Raw genomic sequence first — 23,458 nt, 5'->3', positions numbered from 1 at the left:
TTTATTCATTTATTTGAATAATAGCGTTGCTCTAGCACAATCTGCTAACATCTATGTTACAAAGGAACCAAGTGAGTTGAGGAGCTTCATTTAGACAAAAGTAGTCCCTGGCTGCAATCTTGTAGCATCTATAGGCAAGGGGTCAGACTTTCATTAAAAACAGAAACATAAATACACTAGTTTTAAGACGCCTAGCGGTATGAGAAAGAAGGCAATAAAGAATATATACATTTAAAACATGAAATACAATCAAATGTGTTTGATGAAGCTTGTAGCTATGAATACAGCCTGTTCTAGACTTTTTTTCTTTTTTTTTAATCTAGTACAGAACAATTACTTTTCATAATATAGTTTTGTTTGTTTTTTTTACTTTACATTAGATGTAATTTGACTTTTCAAGTATAGTACATTTTTTTAAAACCGCTCAGTTGCATTAATGTTTAGGTTCAATACATTTGGATATAATCTGTAAGAACAGTGTTTTTTTTTTTTTAATTCAAGTGCAGTTATTTAACTTTTATGTGCAATGCATTTTAATTGAATCATCATTCAAGTTGTTTTTTGTTTTTTTCTATTTATATCTAAAAGTGGTTTTAATGTTCTGTGTATCTGTGCCTAATGTTTCAGTAGCTTAATGCAATTAAATGCTCTCACTAACACTATTACATTACTGTTTTATTGCTTGTTATTATGGTGGTATTTTCAAGGCGTCCTTTGCTTAAAATTTAAGTTTCCCAAACCTGGTCACACTTCTGGTGGAAGCTGGCGGACATCTCCAGCAACGTGCTGCGCTCGTCCAGCGCGGCGGCAAAGGCCTTCCACTCCTGCTCCAGCTGGCTGGAGATCTGCTTGATCTGATGGGAGGCGTAGTGGCCCGACTCCAGCAGCCGGTTGCCCACCGACATGATGCGATTGATGTTCACGTAGACATTCTGCCAAGTAGACGGATTCACTGAAACAACTTCTACGGCTCGACTTGTGCTTCATTTCTCAAGTGTGGAGAGAATCTCCAGAGGCTCACTTGTTTCATAATGCTTATATAATGTGGAGTGAAAATCAGGACTAAAACGAGGTCCGTGCAAACAGAGGCAGCTCTGGTTTAACTTCCAAACTGGACGTGAATAGCATGCTGGTATAGTAAGTATGCGTCTTACCATGCAGTTCATAGCAAAGTGGTTGTGTTGGGTTTGCAGCTCCACAGCATGCGGGTGGTTGTTGCCAATCTCAGTGTAGCCTGCCAGGAACAAACCCTTGTTGTGCATGATCCAGTCGAACATCTGCAGCACAGGGCAAGGGGAAGAGAGCAAACACACAGATGTTTTTTTGTTTTTACTTCGTTGTGAACCAGGTGGAATACAAGCTGGGCAGGTGCGTTGGTGAACTGCAGCCATTGTGGAGCTGTCATCTTTCCAGGTCAGCATGCAGAAAAATGAATCTATTAAGTGTAGCCTCTTCCAGAGAACAACTGGTGGCCTATGGTGTCCTAGCAACAAGCTCCTGCTACTGCAGTGGTATCCAAGACAGCAGCTATCTGTGGTGCTGCAACCTGATTCTTTTTTATTTATTTTTTTATTTTGTTCATTTTGAGATTGATCTCGTAATTTTGCCTCATTCTGTCTTCTTCCCTGCAGTGGCTTTTATCAGTTGTCAAGTATGCACAGTGAACCAGCTCGTGCCAACCCACAGTTTAAATTTCAAGGTCTACAATAAGAAGAGCAAGAAGAAGATGCAGAGATGGTCAAAAACTAAACCTGTGGATAATATTAAAAGTTATTTTTGTATTTGTCGCTGCTCCATGTGTGCTAAAGTAGCAATTGTTTCAAGGTTGACAAGGTTTCACTCTAACAACAATGCTAACTTCCGTTAATCCGCTTATAGCATTTTGTATTACACGTTAGCATTAAGTTAGTGGCCTTTCATCAGACAAAATTATCAGCAAAAGCTGGCCTGAATTGATGTGCTCAGCGCACACAGTACAAATCAATTCACTGCGGCCATAATTTGGCTGTGTTTATATTGCGTGCCCCGCAGTGATCGGCCGCTGTTGTTCCGAATTACCACCGCATCACCGCTCGCACATCACCCACCTTCTCCGCGTCCTGCTCGAAGAGGCGGAGCTGGAAGCACTGGTCCAGCTGCAGCTTGCGGACGTGCCAGGCCTGGTGGAGGTGCTGCCGTGTGGAGTGCAGCTTGTCCAGCAGCTGGGTGATGCGCGGCACCAGGCCCTGGGTGTCGGCGTTGCACACCCCACCGCTACTGCCGCCGCTGCTGCCGGTGCCGCTGCTGCCGCCGCTGCCGCCGTTGCGGTTGGACGAGGGCTCGCTGCTCTGGATCCGCTGAAGTAGCCTGGAGAGTGCAAAAATGGCATCATTTTTTTTAAAACAATTGTCTTATCGTGATTTACATTTATGAGCAAAGGGAGACTAGAAACTAGAAAATGCATTTCAACATTCAATCTTTTGGATTTTCTCACACAATTGTAAGAACAGTGGAACATCCAAAATTTAAAGGCGACTCTTTGAGGCTAAAAGAAATGAACTCGGAAGTCAATTTAGCGTATAGCTGCTTTACCAAGTTATTATTCATCTAGCCTAATGTCATACACAGGGATGTGATTTGACCAAAGTGAAATTATCTGAAAATTTAGCCGGGGGTCTGGGGGCCGCTGGCACCCAGCTAGGTCCAAGCCCCCCGGAGCTCATGGGTTTTCCGTGTTTTTAAGTACTTTCAATGCACTCACATGACAAAGAAATAGACAAAACAACAGCATAAATTTTCAATGTATATTGAACTATCCCATATAAAATGGCAGTTTTAGTCAACTCAAAATCAGTCACATTCAAAAACATTGGACTGCCTTTGCTTTTAAAAACTATCACATCTAACTAATGTGATTACTAAGTTAACACATAAATAATGTTGAAGAGTTCAAATTTCATGAACAAATAATTGTATCATGACCAAATGAAAAGTAACTCATATTAGAGCATACCACAAATGTCTTTGTTATAGCAGAAGATGTTATCTGTCGGAGTCATGTGCATACACAATGAACTACTAAAAAAAATAAAAAATAAAAAATAAAAAAAAAATCTGAATTTTTTTTTTTTTTATGGGGGAGATAAAAAAAGCGGAATTCCGCGAATTTGCGGAAAAATCACATCCCTGGTCATACATCTTGTTAAACATTGCACGGCTACCTCTGTCCCTCCGTGTCCAGCTCCTCTATAGGCGCTTTGATGACCTTCTTCTTTAGCGTGGCGTGCTCTTCGATCATCCGACGTGCTCCCTCCAGGTCCTGGGGGAAGTCTTTACGTGACACCGTTTCCTGCATCTCCTCTAGCCGGGCAAGCATCTGTGTGGCGTGACCGGAGAACTCCTCAAACGCCACGCGGACCTGGTCGGGAAGCCACCAACGTCAGTCCAATGAGCAAAAACATATCATTTGACTTAAGTCGAGTAACTGATTTTAGGACTTCAGATTTAACTAAACTGAAAAAAAGTGCTTGTAAAAAGTAGAGATGCAGAGTACAAACTGGCTAATGTGTGATTGTGATCAAGTTTGTATGACTTCGCTAAAATTTAGTAGGGACTCGATTTGTTTCATTTTTGCCACAGTAACACGGGACTTACTTGAAACTTGAAGGTGTGACTCTCACCTCTAGCAAAAAGCTGGTTGAAAAGTAGGTTAAGGCTTCTCACCTCAATCCACTCTTCATGGTTGTAGTCCAGGCTGCCGTCGAAGTCGGACGTCAGCTGGGAGGGGTCTACCACCTTTGTCAGACCCTCGAGTGACACCATGGTGGTCTGCGGCGGAAAAATGGAGAAGGATCGAAACAGAGTCGGAGCGGATTTACGATCGTTTGAGTTAAATGGGTGTAAATTGCGTCGCCTAATCCTCTCTATTGAGAACTTTTTCATTAGCGCACTCGAGCTCAACATTTACCTCCCAAAAACTAGCGAAATGGGATCCTAATGGAGCAGAATTAGTGAGACTCTGCAGTACACGGGGGCCAACTCGTTAAGTATTTAACAGTTGACTTGAACACTTGGTCTTCCTCCAATTATGTCAGCCAGCAGCACGGCGCGGCTTCAAACCGAGGACCCCTCGTGCCATTCAACCCCCACTTTAGCGCTCCGCCTCATGATCATCTACAAGTACAATATAACAGCTTACAAGGCAACAATCGCATCTGACAACATCACATTTTTGCGCACACGCAAGCGAGGAGAAGCCTTGAGCATCTCGGCGCGTTTTCTGCAAAGCCTCCTCCTCCGCAGAAACACCCCCACACACACATGGGCAGAGAAGCGAGGCTACATAACTCGCTGAAGACCGACCGATGCATGGGGGGGGGGGGGGTCTGACGCTATTGTGTCGTGGCTATTGTTGCCAGGTTAATTGATTTGAGAACATGTGAGGGAGGAAATGAGCCTTTTTATCATCACACACAGAATTAATAAATTCAGTACAGTCAAGGCTGATGGAGGGAATAAGGGTGGGCTGAGGGAGTGAAAGTTTACAGTGTTCCAATGGCAGCTTGCGTGTGACTTTGACACTCAAATAATCGATACGGTCGTGCCGTAACAGTAGTTCAGTGAGAGTGTGGCAGTGAACAACAAGAGGTTTCTTTTTTTTTTTCGGGATGGTATGACAACTTCGGACAGCGAAAGAGCTGTACTCAACTTAATGATCTGCAATTACTAGCAGAACAGACTTCTGCCAAGGCTTAATCAAGAAGAGCATTTAATTAGCTTTAAGCACTTTTTGGCTAGGGCCGCTCGATTATGAAGAAAATATTAATCGCAATTAATTTGGTAATAATTGCAATCAAGATTAGGGCAATCTGTTTTTTGGAACAAAACAAGAAAATGCATAAATATGTAAAAAATGTTAAGACAAATAAATGTCTCTGAAACACTATAAATTCCTTTTGGACCAAACAAGATTTATTAAATTAGTCATTTTAAAAATTTTAAAAAAGGTGCAAAAAATTTGTATTCATATCTTTTATTGTTGTTTACAATTATGCTGATTTTGTAATTACAGTGTGTAATAATTTAAATTGTGCTTGAATTTCAATTAATTGCACAGCCCTAATTTTGCCTTAAAAATGTAAAAAGGTATTGCTTGTTCAGAAGATTGGATGGCCCAGTAGACCTCGACTATTTGCGTGGGGATACGGACCAGTCTGGGCCGACCATATATGTATATTTCCCATCGGAAACTAATCACCAAGTGGAATTGGGTGGATAATCTCGATCAGAAGATACATGCTTTGCTACAAAATACATAAATAAACTATAATTTTTTTTTTAAATACATCTACTGTACTGCCACAGAGGGGTGGTTGGGCACCACTCGTACTGTATTATTTTAATTGAGCCACAAACAACATGATGCCATTGTCAAGGAAAAAGTGGAATTCCCTTGCCACTGTCACTAGACGATAATACGAAGAGAGGATACGGGTGTGCGGATATTCAAAAGGCTTGGCAATGATAGGTCCTGTTCATTAACTGCTCATTTCGGACACAGAGACTCTCCACGCTTTGCTTTTTAGCCACAGATGCATATCAACGCCTTCTTAGAGTAAAAGTCTTTTTTTTTTGGGTGATTTTTCCAGAAGCAAAAAAAATTAACTATTTGCATCATGAGGAGATGATTTAAGCGAAAAATAATATTTTTTGCAACAAAAAAAAATGACTTGGGCAATTATTTTAATTTAAGAAGGTGTCGATATGAAATTAATGCAGTTGTATATTATTGCAAAACGATATGTGCTGCATTGGTATGGCTTTGGCAGTGGACATCACATTGTACCCCAAATTTTCCTTTTTGATGTGAAAAATCAATGTGATGAACCTGGCATTTTGGGGGGGGGGGGGTTACATCTACAACATGTGATTCAAATTTCTCACTATGTACTCAAATACATTTCCGTAGACCTCAGTGGTGCCGGGCATGTTGCGCCACAACGTGGTACTACACTTAAAGTGCACAAAAATCAAAATTTGGACTTGTCTGTAAACATTAAAACCTCATAAAAAGAAAAAGAGATCACTTACAAATCTGCGATATTATGTGGGCTCGAACAATAAACTGCAATATCGGTTCACCTCAAATTCAAACTTGGAGCTGCCGAAATTGGTCCTCTGCTTTTGCCAGAAGTTGTCAGGCTTGATGATGAGCGCGACGTGGATGCAAGACGGGAAGGACTCCTGCAGGATCTTCAGCAGAGGCTTGATGCTGTCCCACTTGGAGCCGCGCATGTCCACGATGACCGTGAAGCCATGTTTACAGACCTCCTCGCTGGAGGCGGGCGGAGGTTGGAGGTAATCCAGAAAGAGGGGACAGATGACAGATAGGATGATGGAGAGGGGGGGGGGAAGGGGAAAAATCCATGAGGTGACGCAGTTTCCTATAGCGTCACAAGCCTACGCAGTCAAAATATGGATCCCACACGCCCACTCACGCACAACCGCCCACACATACACAACAAAACCTGTAACCCTCACACTATTGGAAATATTCTTTTTGAAATCAGTGTATATTTGTGCATCTGCAGGGATGTGAACTATTTCCTAACCACTAAAACTACTTCTACGATATTTGAATAGTCGTCCAGCATGAGAGCATGTTCCTAAAATAGAATAGAACAAAACGTACGGCGGCAGACAATGAACGCACTTTGCCAAATGATGGCATGAATACTGATTTTAAAATATTTAAAAATAACTTTTTTTTTTGAATGATGGAATGGAAATTAATGGAGGGATTTACCTGCGAGGTGAGAACTGGTCCACAGTAAGTATCACTGCTGCACTGCCTCAGCTACTGCGACGTTTTGTTTTGCTTCCTCAAACACACACACACACACACACGAGCTCACACATGCGCGTTCCATCTCTGTGGGTTTTTAATCCTCCCCCCTCCTCCTCCTCCTCCCTGCTTTCTCCCAGTGGATCCCTTCTTCCCTTCCCTCGCTCCGATATCCATCCAGGCTTTCCCTCACGTCCCTCTGCATGTCTCGACAACTGATTCTTTGGCAGTCAATTTAAAAATAAAAAATAAAAAATGCGGCAAGCTTACGGACTCTTGAATAATTCCCCTCTCTCTCACTCTCACTTGTCCTCTCTCACCCATCACATGCTCCACTCAGCACTTTCACGTGTACACTTACACTTTTTTTTTTTCACTTACACTTTTCTTTTTTTTTTTGTTAGGGGAGCAAAATCAGATTCTGACCTGGGAATGCCGGCTAGGTAGGCGATCAGTCTCCTCAGGTCGTCTGTTCGTATTCTGTCGTGGTTGCTGCGTGACGGGAAGGTTAACACTGGACCACCGCGTCGGTCCCTGCCACCTATGACACACACATAAAAAACTTTTTCTTTTTCTTTTTTTGAGGGGGAGGGGGGAGACAATCATCCACAAGGATCAAGCTCATGCCCCACTACATTTGCCAATATAATGTAGTGACCATTTGCTAATATTAGGGCTGCCAAAGTGAAGACTTGATTAGTATTTCATCCATAGTCGACACACAAATCAATTTTTCAAGAATGTATCAAATTAATATATATATATATAAAAAAATGTATAATGATTTTTTTTAAATGCATAATTATTTCTCATTTCATAATATAATTAAAAAAATTGTTAAGAGTAGACTGCCTGTGTGTTTTTGCACGCCCCACTTAAATTATTCCGGGATGGTATAGTTCTGGTCCTTATTGACTCGTGGCCATGTGTCCCAATACTTTTGTCCATACTGAACATCAATCAGTTAGTGAAGTGGTCATAACAGAAGGCTGTGAATCGTGCATCATATTTGGCAACTCTGCGGCACTTTTGATTACATCTGCGCACATCTGTCACAAGGCTTAAAACCAGATTCAAACGTGAACCAATCACTTTCCGTTTTAATTGGCCACACAGTTGTTGCAGCACCTTTATCATAAATAGGAAAGGAAAGTGTCCCCATCTTTTTGCACAATTCAGCGATGCATCACGGCAACGTACACCGAGTCGTGCAATGTCAATCTGGAGGATGCGAATCTCCCCATCGCGGCATCTCATGCTCAGTCTGACAATGACCACAACGTGACTATGCAGTAATTTATGTGCTAACAGAGGCAATTTTCTTTTACATTTCAGACAGTAGATCAGTTTTGAATGCTGCGGGGAGTAATAAACGAGAAGAAGCGGTCACAGTGAGCATGCGGGCAACCGGCTGTAACTTCTCGGTATGCTGACTGACTTCCTGCTGCTTGCACTCTTACACCATACGCTGCCTAAAACCACAATTTACCGTTTGCGGAAGATGGGCCGCCAGGAGGAATTTCCATTATATTGCATCACAGTAAATTAAGATTGAGACTATAGTATGCTGATTACCATTTTGCTAGTGAAGCAGCATATAGAGGTGCTGCACTTGTAAGCACGAGATGAATGTGCTCAGCCCACAAATTAATCAGTCGAGGCGGCGTGCAGTGAGCATGTAGGCTCGGCTCGGAGAAGAAAATCCAACAGCAACAAAAGCCTGATTATTAGCAGAAACCGATAGAATTCACCTGTGCTCTCTCTTTTTTTTGGTCCCTTTTCTTCAATATGAAGCCAATTACTACTCGGGGATGCCGCTGCTGACGATGCGCCGTCGCTATGGCAACGCCGCCCCGTCTCCACCGCGTTCCCTTCTCTGGATATCGGTGTGTTTGTCTGAGTCATCGTGACTGTCATTGCTATTCTGTTTGACCTTCCCAAAACCGAGCGTGCAAAGAAGATTTTTTTTTCTATTATTATTTGTTTCTTCATTTTGTTTCAATTCACACAAGGACTCGCATGCATGGACACACAGATATACACACACAGATAAATGGCCCACCCGGACACGGACATTGGCAGAGGTAATACTGTTATACTAACATTCGTTAATATTCTCATCACTCCCTCTCTAAAAAGCGCTTGCAGTTTTTCCCTGGCACGGGACAAGCGTGTGCGCTCGTGTGTGTGAATCGCGGCGGGGGGGTTGGGGGGGCTGCAAAGACACTGCGCAGCCATGCTGACGCTGCCGAGACAACCGGTGGGGGAGGTTTGCGTTCATGCATGCAGGCGGGGTCAAGGCAAGGGTCCAACTATTGACTCTTGGGCTTCTTATAGAGTAGAACCGCCAACGGTTTGCCTTCAGCTCATCATTGGATGTTACATGAAATGTTGCATGACCAAGTGACAAATACAACTGTGTCCTACGCTAACACACCACCCGCAGGCACGTACATCCTTACCTGACAAAAAAGCAACTTTTTCTTTAAGGATGGAAAGCACCTCCATTGCTCTCATGTCTTCATTTCTCCTAAAACCTGGAAAAAAAAAAAAGAGAAAATGAAGACACCTATTCTTGCTGGAGAACAGAAAACTCTTTTATCTGATTAAAATGGAACGTCCATTTGCGTCTGCTTCTTTCCCAACTGTGCCTTTTTCATCCTTGATGGCACATTACAAAAGAGCATAGTTTGAATCTAGAGTGCACACCTGATAGTGGTTGGCAGTTAAAATATTTTATTTTCTCAGGATAGGCACAAGCTCGACCTTTAAAAGAAAACCGTGGAACATAAATTATGTTCAGCAAATTGCAAGTGTCTTCATCTGGTCTTAAAACAACCCCATATGTTTAACGGCATCACGGCAATGTTGTGTATCGCATGCTGTTGTTTCTGGAATAAATAGAAGAGGAAATGAAACGACTGCAAATCCCAAACCGGCAACAAAAAGCCAAGCCTGTGTGAGCGTCAACTTGTATCTCATGACTGTTGACAGACAGCAAAAACAAAGAACCTTGCTGTTCCAATACTTTTGGAGTGGACTTGTAGTTACTGCATGTACTCTGTAAATACCTGTAAATAATACTAAAGCGGTTATGGTTGAGAATGAGTGTGTTTGTTTTGTTTGGCCACTGTGCTGCTGTCATCCCCCCCTGGTGCCACAAAGAGAAATCGCTATGATCAAGTACATTTTCCCACCGCGCTCCAGCAAAGAGACAGCTTGCACTTCTGAGCAGGTGATCAATGAGTCGGATGGAGGGACGCCCAGAGACCAATCCTCCAATTTTCAGAAGAGCAGGAGTCAAGATGATAAGACACATGAGTTCCATTATGCATGAGAGAATAGGTATTTTTTAGTGTGAACGTTCATTACCGTCCCTGAACGCTGAGTACTTTATCCGTTGCTGAGTCATGCTAAATTAGCAGCAGTTAAGAGGCGTGCGTATTAAGGGGGGGAAAGTGTGAGGGAACGTGTAAAATGGGAGAATGTCAGCGATTGATGGCAACGACGTCAGCGTCTTTTCGCCACTGAGTGAATCATCTTCGGATGAAAAGGACCATCTTTGATGTGCAGGCTGACTGGCAGGATGCCACCAAGCGCAGGGATTATTAAAAGGTCAATGAAGTGTTACGATGCTGACAAGATGAATGCTGAGGAAAAAAATACTTTTCCGGTAAACACACAAGACAAAAGTGAATGTTCATGTAAACGCATTGGAGTCGGTCAAAAATTTAATAACCCTTGGATTGGATTTAAACCATGGATTGTCTTGCGCTATGAAAAATAATCCACCTTTTCTGTTTAGGGCAGTTGAGGAATTATGGTTTCATTTCCGTTGCAGTTTTGGAAAATATGAACCTCCACAGAGAGCCCTAGCAACTTTTTACTGCAGTCTTTCAAAGAATCTCTTACACAGTACTTACCGCCTTAAACTGTTCCTGCAACGACATATTTTCTATGTTTAGCCAGACAATTAATTAAGCGGGACGTGGGCAGAACACAAAAGCTAACTTTAGGCGGCCGCATACATCGCTTATCCTGTTGGAGGGTGCCACGGGATTGGAGAAAGTAGCACAGCAGCTAAATAAAGCGCGACCCGGTCACAGCTACACACGCACATGCAAACACCCAAACCATTCGTTTCGTACCTGTCGCACATGTGACAGCGGACTTGTGTCGTGTGTGCGCAAGCGTCCAGCAAGCCATCCTGAACACTTCATCCGCAAATAATTCCAATTTGGAAAAAGACGAAGGTAGGATGCCGGCCGGCGCTACCATCGGCACTTATGATTGACCGATTCCCGGCCCGCTGTGGGCGCAGCCGCAGCAGCTGCACCTAATCCTGGCATTCCTTGGCAAAGATATTCCAATCCAGGAGAAGACCAAAACTGTGCGCTTTGCTCCCATCTAGACATTCCCGTGGAAAAGCCAGGGCAAACATTTCCGAGCACACACGGCGCCGTTTAGGTGTCGAGTACCTGGTGTAAACACACCAAGCTGTTCATCTGTGCTGTATTTTGGTCAGGACAGGTTGCGGGAGGTAATCCTGAATGTGTAGGGTCGGCTTGTAATTATAACATGCCTGCACTGCATTTATGCATCCTGGCAAGCTGCTTAGCATGAAGACTTGAGGCTGACAGAGAAAACCTATGCATGAGAGCTAGGAAAACATTTGCGCTCTGCTGGGATTTTGGCAGGATCGCTCAATAACTAACAGCAAAAGCTGAGCCCGCACCACTTTGTGACAACTGCATTGGCAGAGTATCTCCAGGTTGCAACGACTTTCATTCGTTAGCTTTAATCATCTCATTACAGCGTACAAATGACTTCAATTGAATGCATAAACACACTATTGCTGCTATCACAGAATCCATTGTTCTGATTTTTGTTCACCCAAATTACTGACTGACTTGCGTACGAATGTGTGTTACCTCGCCACCACAAGAACGGAAGTCTATCGTAAAGTGAGAAATGACGGTATCGATTCGACTTCGCTTCACTAGAGTTCAGTTCGACTCGATTTCGATGTTTTCCGATTGGATTCACTTCAATCCGATATTGATTAATTATGGCACATCAATTATTCTTAAATGTCAAGTACGTGATAAAAACTCCACAAATATTAAATTCCAAAGTACATTTTGTGGAAGCAGTACCTGGTCAAATGACTTAGTTTATTAATGAAAGGAACCTCTGCAAGAATGAGGTGAATAATTTCAATAATTGTAAATACAAATTTAAAAAAATGTGAATTGTCTTAAAGTGCAATAAGTCAGATATTTTATAAAACTTCAATTTCAAGAAAACAGTCAAATGCAAAAAAAAATTGGCCTTTAAAATTCTATTTTCTTAATCGAGTCATGGTTTTATCAATCGATATCGATTCAATATTGATTATTCAATATTTTTAAACCCAGCCTTAAACCCTGTTAATAATTAATAATTAAGTTAAACAAAAGAGAAAGCAGCAGTCAATTTATGTGAACTAGGCTTACAATTTCATCTTGGAGTAAATAAAGCATTGAATTCATTTGACAAAAGGTTGCCGTTACCTTGTTGCTGAGATTTCCAGGCAGAGCCATCAATTAACTGTACGTTCAATACAAGTTATTCCCAAAATGTTTCGGGATGTGTGTGCGCCAGGATCTGCCTTTGAATTCATGTTTGAATACATAAAGTGGGCAGCGGCGAAATGGATATGTGACTACGCCCCACATTGAGAAAGGGCAAAAGGATGCGTGTGACATTCTAGAGATGTCCATCGTCCTTTACATCCTGCGGAACAGCCAGTGCGGCCATGTTGGTGGTCACGCTGTTAGTGAGTCGGACGTGTCAGGAAACATCAAAGACCCGCACACTCTTCAATGGTGCCTTGTGGGGGCCTCCGAGAGGTCAAGTGGGCATTAGTTGGGCTTGATGCAACAAAGCAGATTAGTCAACACCACCACAGGACGACTGTGACAAATACCTCCTGAGTGTTTTGCTTGGGGGACAAAGACAGAAGCCGACGGCTGCCCAGACCAGGACAGATGGGGACGGGTCAAGGGAGGGGGGGTTATAGTCCCCATCATAACACAAAATGAGCTCGGCTGTCTGGGTTGAAGAGTGATCACAAACGGTGTTTTTCGGGGTAATAGCTCCCTGGCAGCTGATCGGGATGCACGGCCTCCGGCCCAGCTGTTGCGGGGGCAAGAGAAACCAGTTGCACATGTGCGCCCCCCCCCCCACACACGGCGGCCAAGTTCACGCGTTGACTGCGTGCCAAGAATTCCTGTAGGGGTGATGTGTGGGAATAGCAGGAATTCTCCGAGGTGGGGTGGAGTAGACAGGAATAGGGCATCCGTGACCTGGAATCCTAACCTACATCCTAATTGCCTCGTTGGGAAACACATGAACCCGTGTTGATTGTGATCTAAAGGGATGTGATTTTTCCGCTAATTCGCGGAATTCCGCTTTTTTTTATCTCCCCCCAAAAAAAAAAAATTCCGATTTTTTTTTTATTTTTTATTTTTTTTATAGTAGTTCATTGTGTATGCACATGACTCCGACAGATAACATCTTCTGCTATAACAAAGACATTTGTGGTATGCTCTAATATGAGTTACTTTTCATTTGGTCAGAATACAATTATTTGTTCATGAAATTTGAACTCTTCAACATTATTTATGTGTTAACTTAGTAATCACATTAGTTAGATATGATGATATTCTCAGTGATAGTTTTTAAAAGCAAAGGCAGTCCAATGTTTTTGAATGTGACTGATTTTGAGTTGACTAAAACTGCCATTTTATATGGGATAGTTCAATATACATTGAAAATTTATGCTGTTGTTTTGTCTATTTCTTTGTCATGTGAGTGCATTGAAAGTAGCCCCCAGACCCCCGGCTAAATTTTCAGATAATTTCACTTTGGTCAAATCACATCCCTGGATCTACTCTTATTGTACACGCGGCAACGTGGAAATGACAGTGTCTAAGAAAGAGCTAAGATCATACTGTAACAATGTATGTAATGTGATTATATCCCCAATCATTGGCAGCTCCCGTTCTTCTTACAGTCTTTTCCAGATTCTCCATTTTAAATGATGGAAATATGGTTTGGATTAGCATGCTAGGAGGACTCCAGATTCCGATGACTACAAGGCCTTCATCATCCGTCGGGATTGTTCCAATTTACAAGAAGGAGTTGCCCATCAGGAAACCAAAAGGGCTGCTCCGATAGGTTGTTGTGATCAGAAACAGCTGTAGTACTACTTACTACTAACAATGAACTTAAAAGACCTTCTAAAAGAATCTTCTGCTATTCTGGGAAGACTTTCTACTGGATTTTGGAGTGTGTCTTTGGGAGTCTCTACAAATCCATTTATCCAGAAGTGTGATGTGGTGAGGTCTGCCGCCACTGATGTTGGACTGTGAGAGGACCAGGCTCCACTCCAATTTGTTTTAGATCATCGTGAAGTTGTTTAATGTGGTTGCAAAAGGGCCTTGGGGTTAGCCAGTCAGCTAAAGAGGAAGTCAACCACCCCCCCAAAAAAATTCTTGACAATAATATATTCTACGCAGCACCACTCGTCTAAATAGTGAAAGTTCCAAAGTTTTTATTAGTATCAGAAGGCGCCCATTTTGCCACTTGCTGTCAAGTGAAAATGACAAAACAGGTCCCAGGTAACAACCAATCACAGCTCAGCTTCAGAAAACAGGTGAGCAACTGTGATGTCATCTTCAGTCGACAGCAAGGGGCTAAATGGCCGCCCCTTGAGATGGATTTTCCTTCATAGCTCATAATCCACTAATGTAATATTAATCAGAATGTCACATGTAACATATTTTTGTCAAGGAATGTTGAAAGTTGACTTTCCCTCGTCTCACTTATTCGTATCACTACAATAGTAGGGTGGAAAGACTGCTATACATTTAACTCTACAATTCTCCACTAGCAGCTCTTAAAATTCACATCACTATTTAAAATAAATTCCCTCTTCAACAGCTCTGAGGAAGGGAATGTGGACTAAATAACATTATGCATTTATTGTAGCAAATAAAAAAATTGCTGCATAAATGCATCTGTTTAACGCCAAGCACTAAGCCTGAGCAATTTGCCCCATTTTCAGTCTACTCTTTGGCTTCAAATATATAAATGCTGGCCTTTGAGGTACAGGACAAGAAGTCCCTCCTTCACCACCGCCTTGTTCGGTTCCGTCCAGACCTCTAATAGCAGTGTAGGCTTACCGAGAGAGAAGCAGGCCAAGGTTGCCCCAGTGACCATAAGACGACGAAAAGAAGAAGAAGAAAAAGGAGGAAGACAGCTCATCTGTGCCAAACGTTCATTTGTCAGAGTCTCGGGATCTCTTTGTGACAACCCAGGAAGAAACCACAATAAAGAATATTTTTTTAACAATATAATTTAAATATGAATACAGTCTGACTGCATGGTTAAGAGACTAATGAAGATTCAATGCAGTACTTAGATCTTGGCCCCTTGTGCTTTATATTGTACTCTACACAAATACGCCCTCTGGAGGTGAAACTGGCATTACATAAAAAAAAAAAACAGACTCATCAATGGGACATTTCACTATTTGCAGTGTATTTTGAAGCCTTTCAACATTTGCACTCAAAGTAAATACAAAAGCACTAGCAATGACACTTTTTAGCCCATCTGCCTGGATTTGAAGGTAGAACAAATATTACATAACTGTCCTGTTCTCATGCCTCACCCAGTTGGACCAGTAGTATCGCCGGGCCAACAGATGGGGAGAGTTAATCCCTGACAAATCTCTAGTAATGGCTGGAAAGCATGTGAATCTTAAGAAAAAAAATTGTGTGCCAAGAGAAGTGGGAAGGCACCGCAGCAGTGTTGCCATCTATCAATCATGTTTTTATCATATTTGTCAATGGGAGTCGTTCCCACCATTGCCCCCCCCAGGCCCTGGTGCAACCTGCCAATTCACTGGCCTCCTTTATATGTAGGTTTGGTCCTTTGGGGGTTGCTATTTATTTATATATTTATTTTTAACAACCAATACTAGGAGTAAACCATTGCAGAGTGTTAATTCTTTAGGGAGTAGGATACACAAATTGAAAATTGATCAAGAAATATATTATTAACCCATACAGTAGAAAATCAAATCCCCAACACAAAAAGGACAGCAGAGTGCTGAAAAGGGGGGGGGGGATGCGAAGGCCATGCTGATGCACATCCATCTCTAATCAAGAGTGAGAGAGGCTGCTGTCGCTAAGGCGACGAGCGCCCAATCAGAATGAGGGAGGCGACAATGAGGGTTAGGGAGTCAAGGTGAGTGTGGTGGTGGGAAATTACAGTGACAGCGGCCTAACCCCATCCGGTAAACTAATAAAATAGACACTCTTACTGGATGTGCAGACACATTTGAAGGCGGCTAACAAATGTACCTGCAATCTGACTGGACACGTCTCCTTTTGGCTCTTTAGGGAGGGATCCATCTGTAGGAAACAGAAGAAAGAGGAAGATGAGCATGAAACAAACCCTGTCGTCGTACTGACCAGTTGATTAAACTGTCTTAAGGATAATCTATCTTGTCATCTCTCCATCAACCTCTGTACAAAAGAGTTCTATTACTTCCACAATGGAGTGACTCAAAATTTGTACTCAAGTCAGAACCAACGGTAGTCTATCTCGAACCAATGCTAACATTAAAGAAATGCTCACACAATAAAAATCCACAAGGATTCTGTGATGAGGTGACTCGGGTATTAGTGGAGTCCAAAGGTCAAAGCAAACATGGTGCATCAGCATTAACTCTTTGACTGCCAGACGTTTTCAGAAACGGGATGCCGTGGGTGCCAGCCGATTTAAGCATTTTGACTGATCTTTCAAGGTCCACAGAAAATGTTGTGTTTGGACTATGGAAACACACATACTACCAAATGAAAGATTGGACTCTCATCTTTCATCAGAAAGAAAAAGTTAGTTTCTACCTTATTCCGTTTTTCAGTAATCAACAATAGAAAATGGTTAGTTTCACCCAAATGCTCTGTTTTGAAACAAACGTCTTTTAACGTCTTTGGCACTCCTCCGTAGGATTTTACTAAACGTTATTTAATGTTTTTGGCAGTCAAAGAGTTATGCTGTCATGCTGCAGCAAATGGAATAAGATGCTAACAGAGTTAGACCCAAGTGTAAATGCTTTTAAATCTAACATTGACCCCCCCCCCCCAAAAAAAAAAAAAACAACTAAAAACTATGCTGTTTTCCCCCTCATAGTTAAGGTCTTTTAGAATTTTTTTCCAAAATCATGTTCTTGAAGTAATTTTAGAAAACGGCTTCTTTATTTTTTAACATCTTAAATTATGTTGCCTTTAAATGCCTTGCATTGACAAACGCAGTAATAATGTCATAATTACGATAAATATTTGAAGAGAAAACACTTTGAGACCTTGAATACATAACAATCCAAGGAAAAAAAAAAACAAAATATGGCGTAACTAAGTTTGCCTTCTAACGATATATTTTCACGACACACATCACAAGTATCCCCAATTTGTCAATATACCAGAACTGTAATTCACAAATTATTTGTTGTTCTAAAATGTCCAGTTTTATTTATTTTTTTGTTATTTAGCATTTAGCTTTACATGTGGCTGGAATTGCTATTGATCATGTACTTCTATGTTTCGGTGTGAGACTCCTGAACGCAGCAATCCGCTTGGATATGAATTTCTGGTTGCTTCCAAATCCTTCAGGTCTCGATTGATTCAACCAACCTAAACAAACTGATATTAAACAAGAGATACATCAATCCAGCCAACTTTATAGCGTTTCTCCTCATTAGGATTGCGGGTTAGCTGGAGCAACAAGAGAGTGGACTGGTCAACAACCAATCCCAGGGCAGGGATTCATCAAATAACGGAGAAATAAAAAAAATTAAATCCCAAATGTTATTATGTCCTTCCCTCCGCCATAAAATAGACAAACTCACGCAACCATGAATGTGTATTTTTTCAACACAACTCACGACAACAGTGCTAATCGACTCACAACAATCCTCCCATTGATGCAGTCTATATATAGATGAGCAAGACACTCTGCCACTGCTGCTGTGACCGCAGCGAAACTGTGCTCAGTCTCCGTGTCACACGGCGTCTAAATGTAAACACGGTGACTGGTCAAGCGGGTCAACTGGTTGATTCAGTGGGGCACACGCTCTGGCCGAAGTGACTCAGCCTCGGCCTGCTTCCTGTCCAATCCGGTTTCTAATCGCCGTCAACATCAAGTAAACATGAGACCGTTGTCCGATAATAACCAGTTCAGTCCACAGTTTTTACTTTTTTAAAAGTTAGATTCTCCCAATTATTTTTGCTTAAATGTGTAGCTAAATAGCCAATAATAATATTTTATCATAATGCTGACATTTTAAATAAGCAACTCCATTGGCCGACAATACTGCCTTTCAAAACATGATGTGCTTCCTCTTCGAAGCAAACCTCTTCCATTTGCTTTGTTTTGTAGTTGAGCAAAGGCTTCTCAACATTGTGGCAATCGGCGTTACCTCACTGCAGAAAACCAAGTGCCGACAAACTTGGAAAATGACCGTAATAATATGTTTGATTTACAAAGGAGTTACGCTTTTACAGCAGAGATGTTTGCAGTCCGTGGCAGCTTCATCATGACAACACAGCTGTTCACAATGCACTTAGCATCCGACATTTCCTCCGTCTCCGTCTTCTTCCGCTTATCCGGGGTCGGGTCGCGGGGCAGCAGCTTTAGCAGGGAAGCCCAGACTTCCCTCTCCCCAGCCACTTCAGCCAGCTCATCCGACGGGACCCCAAGGCGTTCCCAGGACAGCCGAGAGACATAGTCTCTCCAGCGTGTCCTGGGTCGTCCCCGGGGCCTCCTGCCGGTAGGACATGCCCGGAACACCTCCCCAGGGAGGCGTCCAGGAGGCATCCGAACCAGATGCCCGAGCCACCTCAACTGGTTCCTCTCAACGTGGAGGAGCAGCGACTCGACGCTGAGTCCCTCTCGGATGACCGAGCTTCTCACCCTATCTCTAAGGGAGAGCCCGGCTACCCTGCGGAGGAAACTCATTTCGGCCGCTTGTATCCGGGATCTTGTTCTTTCGGTCACGACCCACAGCTCGTGACCATAGGTGAGGGTAGGAACGTAGATCGACCGGTAAATCGAGAGCTTTGCCTTTCGGCTCACACTTAGCATCCGACATTTCCTGACAAAAAAAAAAAGAACATCGCCATGCTGGAGCAACTCAACTGATCTGGCTTTGTGAATTTTTTTCCCCACTTTTCCAAGATCAAGGCAGACTTTACGGGGGACCGTTTTGAAGATGCAGACGACATCAAAGATGTCCGTGACAATGGTCCGCAGCAACTGCAATGAAACCTTGGACGAGAATACTGAAGATTATACTTGGAGGAAAAGAAAAGTAATTGTGTGACACCAGGTCTGGAACTTTTGTTTACACACCTCGTCTATGGTCGTCATCAAACAAAGACCACGTTGCTTGTTTTGAGGGTTTGTCTCAGATTCATTGGAAAATCTCAAGCTCCAGAAGCATCTGCCATGCTGAGGTGTAATACACCGACTCAGTGTACTACACTTCGTCAAGGCAGTTATCAGCATTACTGAGTTCCTTTTAGCTTCTTATGCAATCATGTTACATTGCCTCCGACCCATGCTGCAAGCTAGTGGCAAGTATAGCCTTACCACATTAAAACATCCAGCTGTTTGCGCCTATAAACACTTTGATCTACATTTTCCACTTACTGATTATTTCATTCACAATAGAAAAATGTACAGACGCTCCCCTACTTACGAACATTCGAGTTACGAACAACGGTACATACGAGCATGTCTGCGCGCATGTCAAAAAATGTTCGGAAAGAGAATGCTGTAAGTTAGATTTTGTATTGCGCACCTTTTTCCGAGTACTGTAGTGCTTCTTTCCGCCGCTAATACCGACGCTTGGCGCTGTGAGAGCTCACCCAGCATTGGAGGCTCAGCAACGTGTCGAGGAGGAGGAAGAAGAAGAAGAAACGCCTGTCGCTCGTAGATAAAGCCATCGCACTCTTCGAGCAGCAAGACCCAAATATTGAACGTTGCACAAAGGTTGCAAATCAATTGAATGATGCCATACAGTGCTACCGCATCATTTATGATGAAAAAAAGAAGAAAACTGTGCAATCGTCGTTAGATCGCTTCTTTCGGCCAGTTTCTAGTAAATCCTCCAAGGAACATACTCATCAACCCTCATCTTCTTCTCCTCGACCCTCAACTTCTTCCTACATTGAAGTTACGGAGGAGGAAGTAACTTTTGAAGCCCATTCCAGCGACGATGAAGAACCTCTCATGATATAAAATCCTCCTCTTCCTCCTCCTCCATCAAATCCTTAAGCATCGAGTACATCTTCCAAAAGTAAGTTAAACTTCATTTTATTTATCTTATTACGTACATGTACATACTGTGTGTGTCTCTCGCTCTCTCTCTCTAACATACGTAGTACAGTACTGTACGTATTCTCTTTAAACATAAATTATAATACAAAATATAGCACTGAAGCAACTTACGAACAAATTCACCTTACGAACGATCGCTCGGAACGTAACTCGTTCGTAAATTGGGGAGCGTCTGTATTCGTCTAATCTCATGATTCTGTTGATACGCTCACCACAACATAATGGATCTCCAACATTCTTAACTGTAGGTAAGGTGTAGGCTTCATTTCATTGCTAGCTATCAACAAATCACTGGTGCGCACTGCCAAAAATCAATATTTTGGTTTCGTCTGTCCACAGAACATGTTCCCAGACGGATTATAGCTTGTACAAGGATTATTTTTTTTTTTTTGATTTTTGCCAAAGATCATGAGTGCCAATAACGGTACACAGAACTGTACAAATTGCAACCATACAGCTTGTGGCATAGTTGACCTTAAAGCTGCATAGCACAGGCTTCACGTATTAGCTTTGCACGCAACCGCTGTATGGGTAAAGTGTGGTCATTAGTCAAGCAGTTTAAAAGGTTCTCGGCGAAGATGGCGATAACTTGAGAATGAACGGGACGGCACGCAGGAGAATACACAAAAAGACTAAACATACTTTACATATTTGCAATGCCCAAGGCGTCCGCCAAAGATGTGCACTTACACCACAGCGCGCAACGACACAATGATGGACCACATGCACGGCTGCCCACATTTTATCTTTATATAAACAGAAAAAAAAACATAGATAAAACACATGAGCATAGATATGGAGTTCACACACTCAAGTAAGGAAGCTTTTCCAGAGCGCTCCTGCAGTTAGAGCGCTTGAATGCAAACCACACACACACACACACACTTTACATGCATTAACACTGCGCCAAACTGCTTGGAAAAAAAATCACAGATCACACACATACACACACTTCTACAACAACCGCTGAGGAAATGACAAAGCAGAAATAAAAATCCAAAAGGCTTGATCTCATAAAACACCGGACGTCTCGTGTCTAAGAAATGTGCTGTTAAGATACAGTGAACTCACATAGACCTCAGTAGTGTAGCCTTAAAGTGAGCACGCTCCGCACAAACAGCTCCCTCTTGTCCCCCCCAACGCTCGCTCGTTTCTGTTTCACGGCCCACATGAACACAAGACCACCCTTGCTATGGGGCCCCTGCCTTCCCCTTCCCCTTCTTCTCGGCAGACACACTCATCGCTTGACTCACGGGCAGGCAAGAACGACCCTCTTTCATTTAAGAATACCTATTGTGTTGGTCACACTTGATTAAAATGAGACATCAGGCAGAGAAGCTATTCATGGCCCACTACTGTTGAAATAGTCTTGCAGGGGTAGATACAAAATGAATGCGCAAATAAAAAAAAATCAAAGAACGACACATCTAATTGGGATGCAGGGAGGTCAGAGAAACCTGCAAGCATTACCTAAAGCTGTCTGCGAAACTGTCAAAACCAAGCAGTTAATATTGAACCTGAAGTGATACTGAATGTTGCCCATTCCCAAGTGGTTACAGCATCATATGCTAACAAGAGATAAAGCCAGGTTAGCAAGTGCATTTGCCTTCTATTGCAGGAATACATTCCTACTTTTGAGAGCAATTTCCAGAGAAAAATCCATAGCATTACCAAAATCGAAGTTTTATTTTTGAAAATCACTTCTGAAAATACAACTTTTGACTTTCCTCTCCTGTTAAACTTATGGAGTGCAGGGATGTGATTTGACCAAAGTGAAATTATCTGAAAATTTAGCCGGGGGTCTGGGGGCCGCTGGCACCCAGCTGGGTCCAGGGTGCTCATGGGTTTTCCGTGTTTTTAAGTACTTTCAATGCACTCACATGACAAAGAAATAGACAAAACAACAGCATAAATTTTCAATGTATATTGAACTATCCCATATAAAATGGCAGTTTTAGTCAACTCAAAATCAGTCACATTCGAAAACATTGGACTGCCTTTGCTTTTAAAAACTATCACTGAGAATATCATCATATCTAACTAATGTGATTACTAAGTTAACACATAAATAATGTTGAAGAGTTCAAATTTCATGAACAAATAATTGTATCATGACCAAATGAAAAGTAACTCATATTAGAGCATACCACAAATGTCTTTGTTATAGCAGAAGATGTTATCTGTCGGAGTCATGTGCATACACAATGAACTACTACTACTTAAAAAAATAATAATAAATAAAAATAAAAAAAAATCGGATTTTTTTTGGGGGGGGGGGGGGGGGAGATAAAAAAAAAGCCGAATTCCGCGAATTAGCGGAAAAATCACATCCCTGGGAGTGGCATGGTGGGGAGTCCTTGGGAAAAAAAAAACTCCCCCTGTAAGGGGTCTCTTGACTCAAAAAGTACGAGAACCCCAGCACTTAACCACCCAGACAACTATTACGTGAGTGTATCAGGAGTTTATAAGACACTTTTGTTGCTGTCACATACACAGATGAATCATTCATCTACAAGCTAGCTTGTTGTTCTTCATTCCAGGCAAATGGCAAACATTAAAATACAACACAACACTGTGCCTTCTCACAAGTAAAACAAACACAAGGCTAGGTCTTGTCAAGTGCAGACAACTTTCATTTCATGCAACCATAAACTTGATCCTCGCTTGATACTTAGCAGAGGTATGGAGTACTTGCAGATGAGGACTAAAGCCAAATAAATAATATCATTTTTGAACGAACAAGAGTTTGCTGCTTTTCCTCTGCGGCAGTTTGTTTTCCATTTGCTAAAAAAAAAACCTGCCAAAACCAGACTGTTTTGAATGGATTGGTCCTAACGAGATGCTAACAAACAAGAAATAGCTGTAATAACTGCAAATAGGCTAATCCTTGGATTAAGAAAAGTCACAGGTACAAAGTAGTCAGTGGCAGAGACCCAAAAAAAGAAAAGTGAACGAAAAGGGCAACAGTGAGATAGCAGTTTTGAACACTCTAGAGACTTGAGCACAGGAAAAAGGAGTACAATGGTCTTTCAGGACCTGTCCTAGTTTGGTTAACTCCCTCACTGCCTTTTTTTCCAAGACCCTCCCAGTTAAATGTGTATCTCATTTGAGTAAAGTGAAAAGAAAAAAAAAATCTACAACTACCTGCACTGAACAGGGGCAGTTGGCTCACAGAGGCTTTAAGTT

The 23,458-nt window shown here is 42.2% G+C and overlaps 1 protein-coding gene across 4 annotated transcripts in view; it reads right to left on the bottom strand.

The window, feature by feature from the left end:
• LOC144036900 (triple functional domain protein-like) overlaps positions 1–23,458 on the bottom strand; it is a 61,283-nt gene that overhangs the window by 28,076 nt on the left and 9,749 nt on the right. For 3 of the 4 annotated variants that reach the window (XM_077547851.1, XM_077547853.1, XM_077547855.1), the window contains exons 2-10: positions 16,234–16,284; positions 9,286–9,360; positions 7,250–7,364; positions 6,121–6,313; positions 3,703–3,807; positions 3,201–3,397; positions 2,088–2,346; positions 1,155–1,277; positions 741–932 (exon numbers count right to left, since the gene is read on the bottom strand). In XM_077547851.1, the coding sequence (XP_077403977.1) occupies positions 741–932; positions 1,155–1,277; positions 2,088–2,346; positions 3,201–3,397; positions 3,703–3,807; positions 6,121–6,313; positions 7,250–7,364; positions 9,286–9,360; positions 16,234–16,284 (1,310 nt within the window). Of the gene's footprint in view, positions 1–740; positions 933–1,154; positions 1,278–2,087; positions 2,347–3,200; positions 3,398–3,702; positions 3,808–6,120; positions 6,314–7,249; positions 7,365–9,285; positions 9,361–10,971; positions 11,326–16,233; positions 16,285–23,458 lie in introns of those variants that run through there. The other variant, XM_077547852.1, reaches the window with a different exon arrangement.

This window comes from Vanacampus margaritifer, chromosome 17, assembly GCF_051991255.1.
Source record: "Vanacampus margaritifer isolate UIUO_Vmar chromosome 17, RoL_Vmar_1.0, whole genome shotgun sequence".
Taxonomy (NCBI): Eukaryota; Metazoa; Chordata; class Actinopteri; order Syngnathiformes; family Syngnathidae; genus Vanacampus; species Vanacampus margaritifer.
Note: the sequence above shows the minus strand (reverse complement) of the source record. Positions and strands in the feature narration are given on the sequence as shown.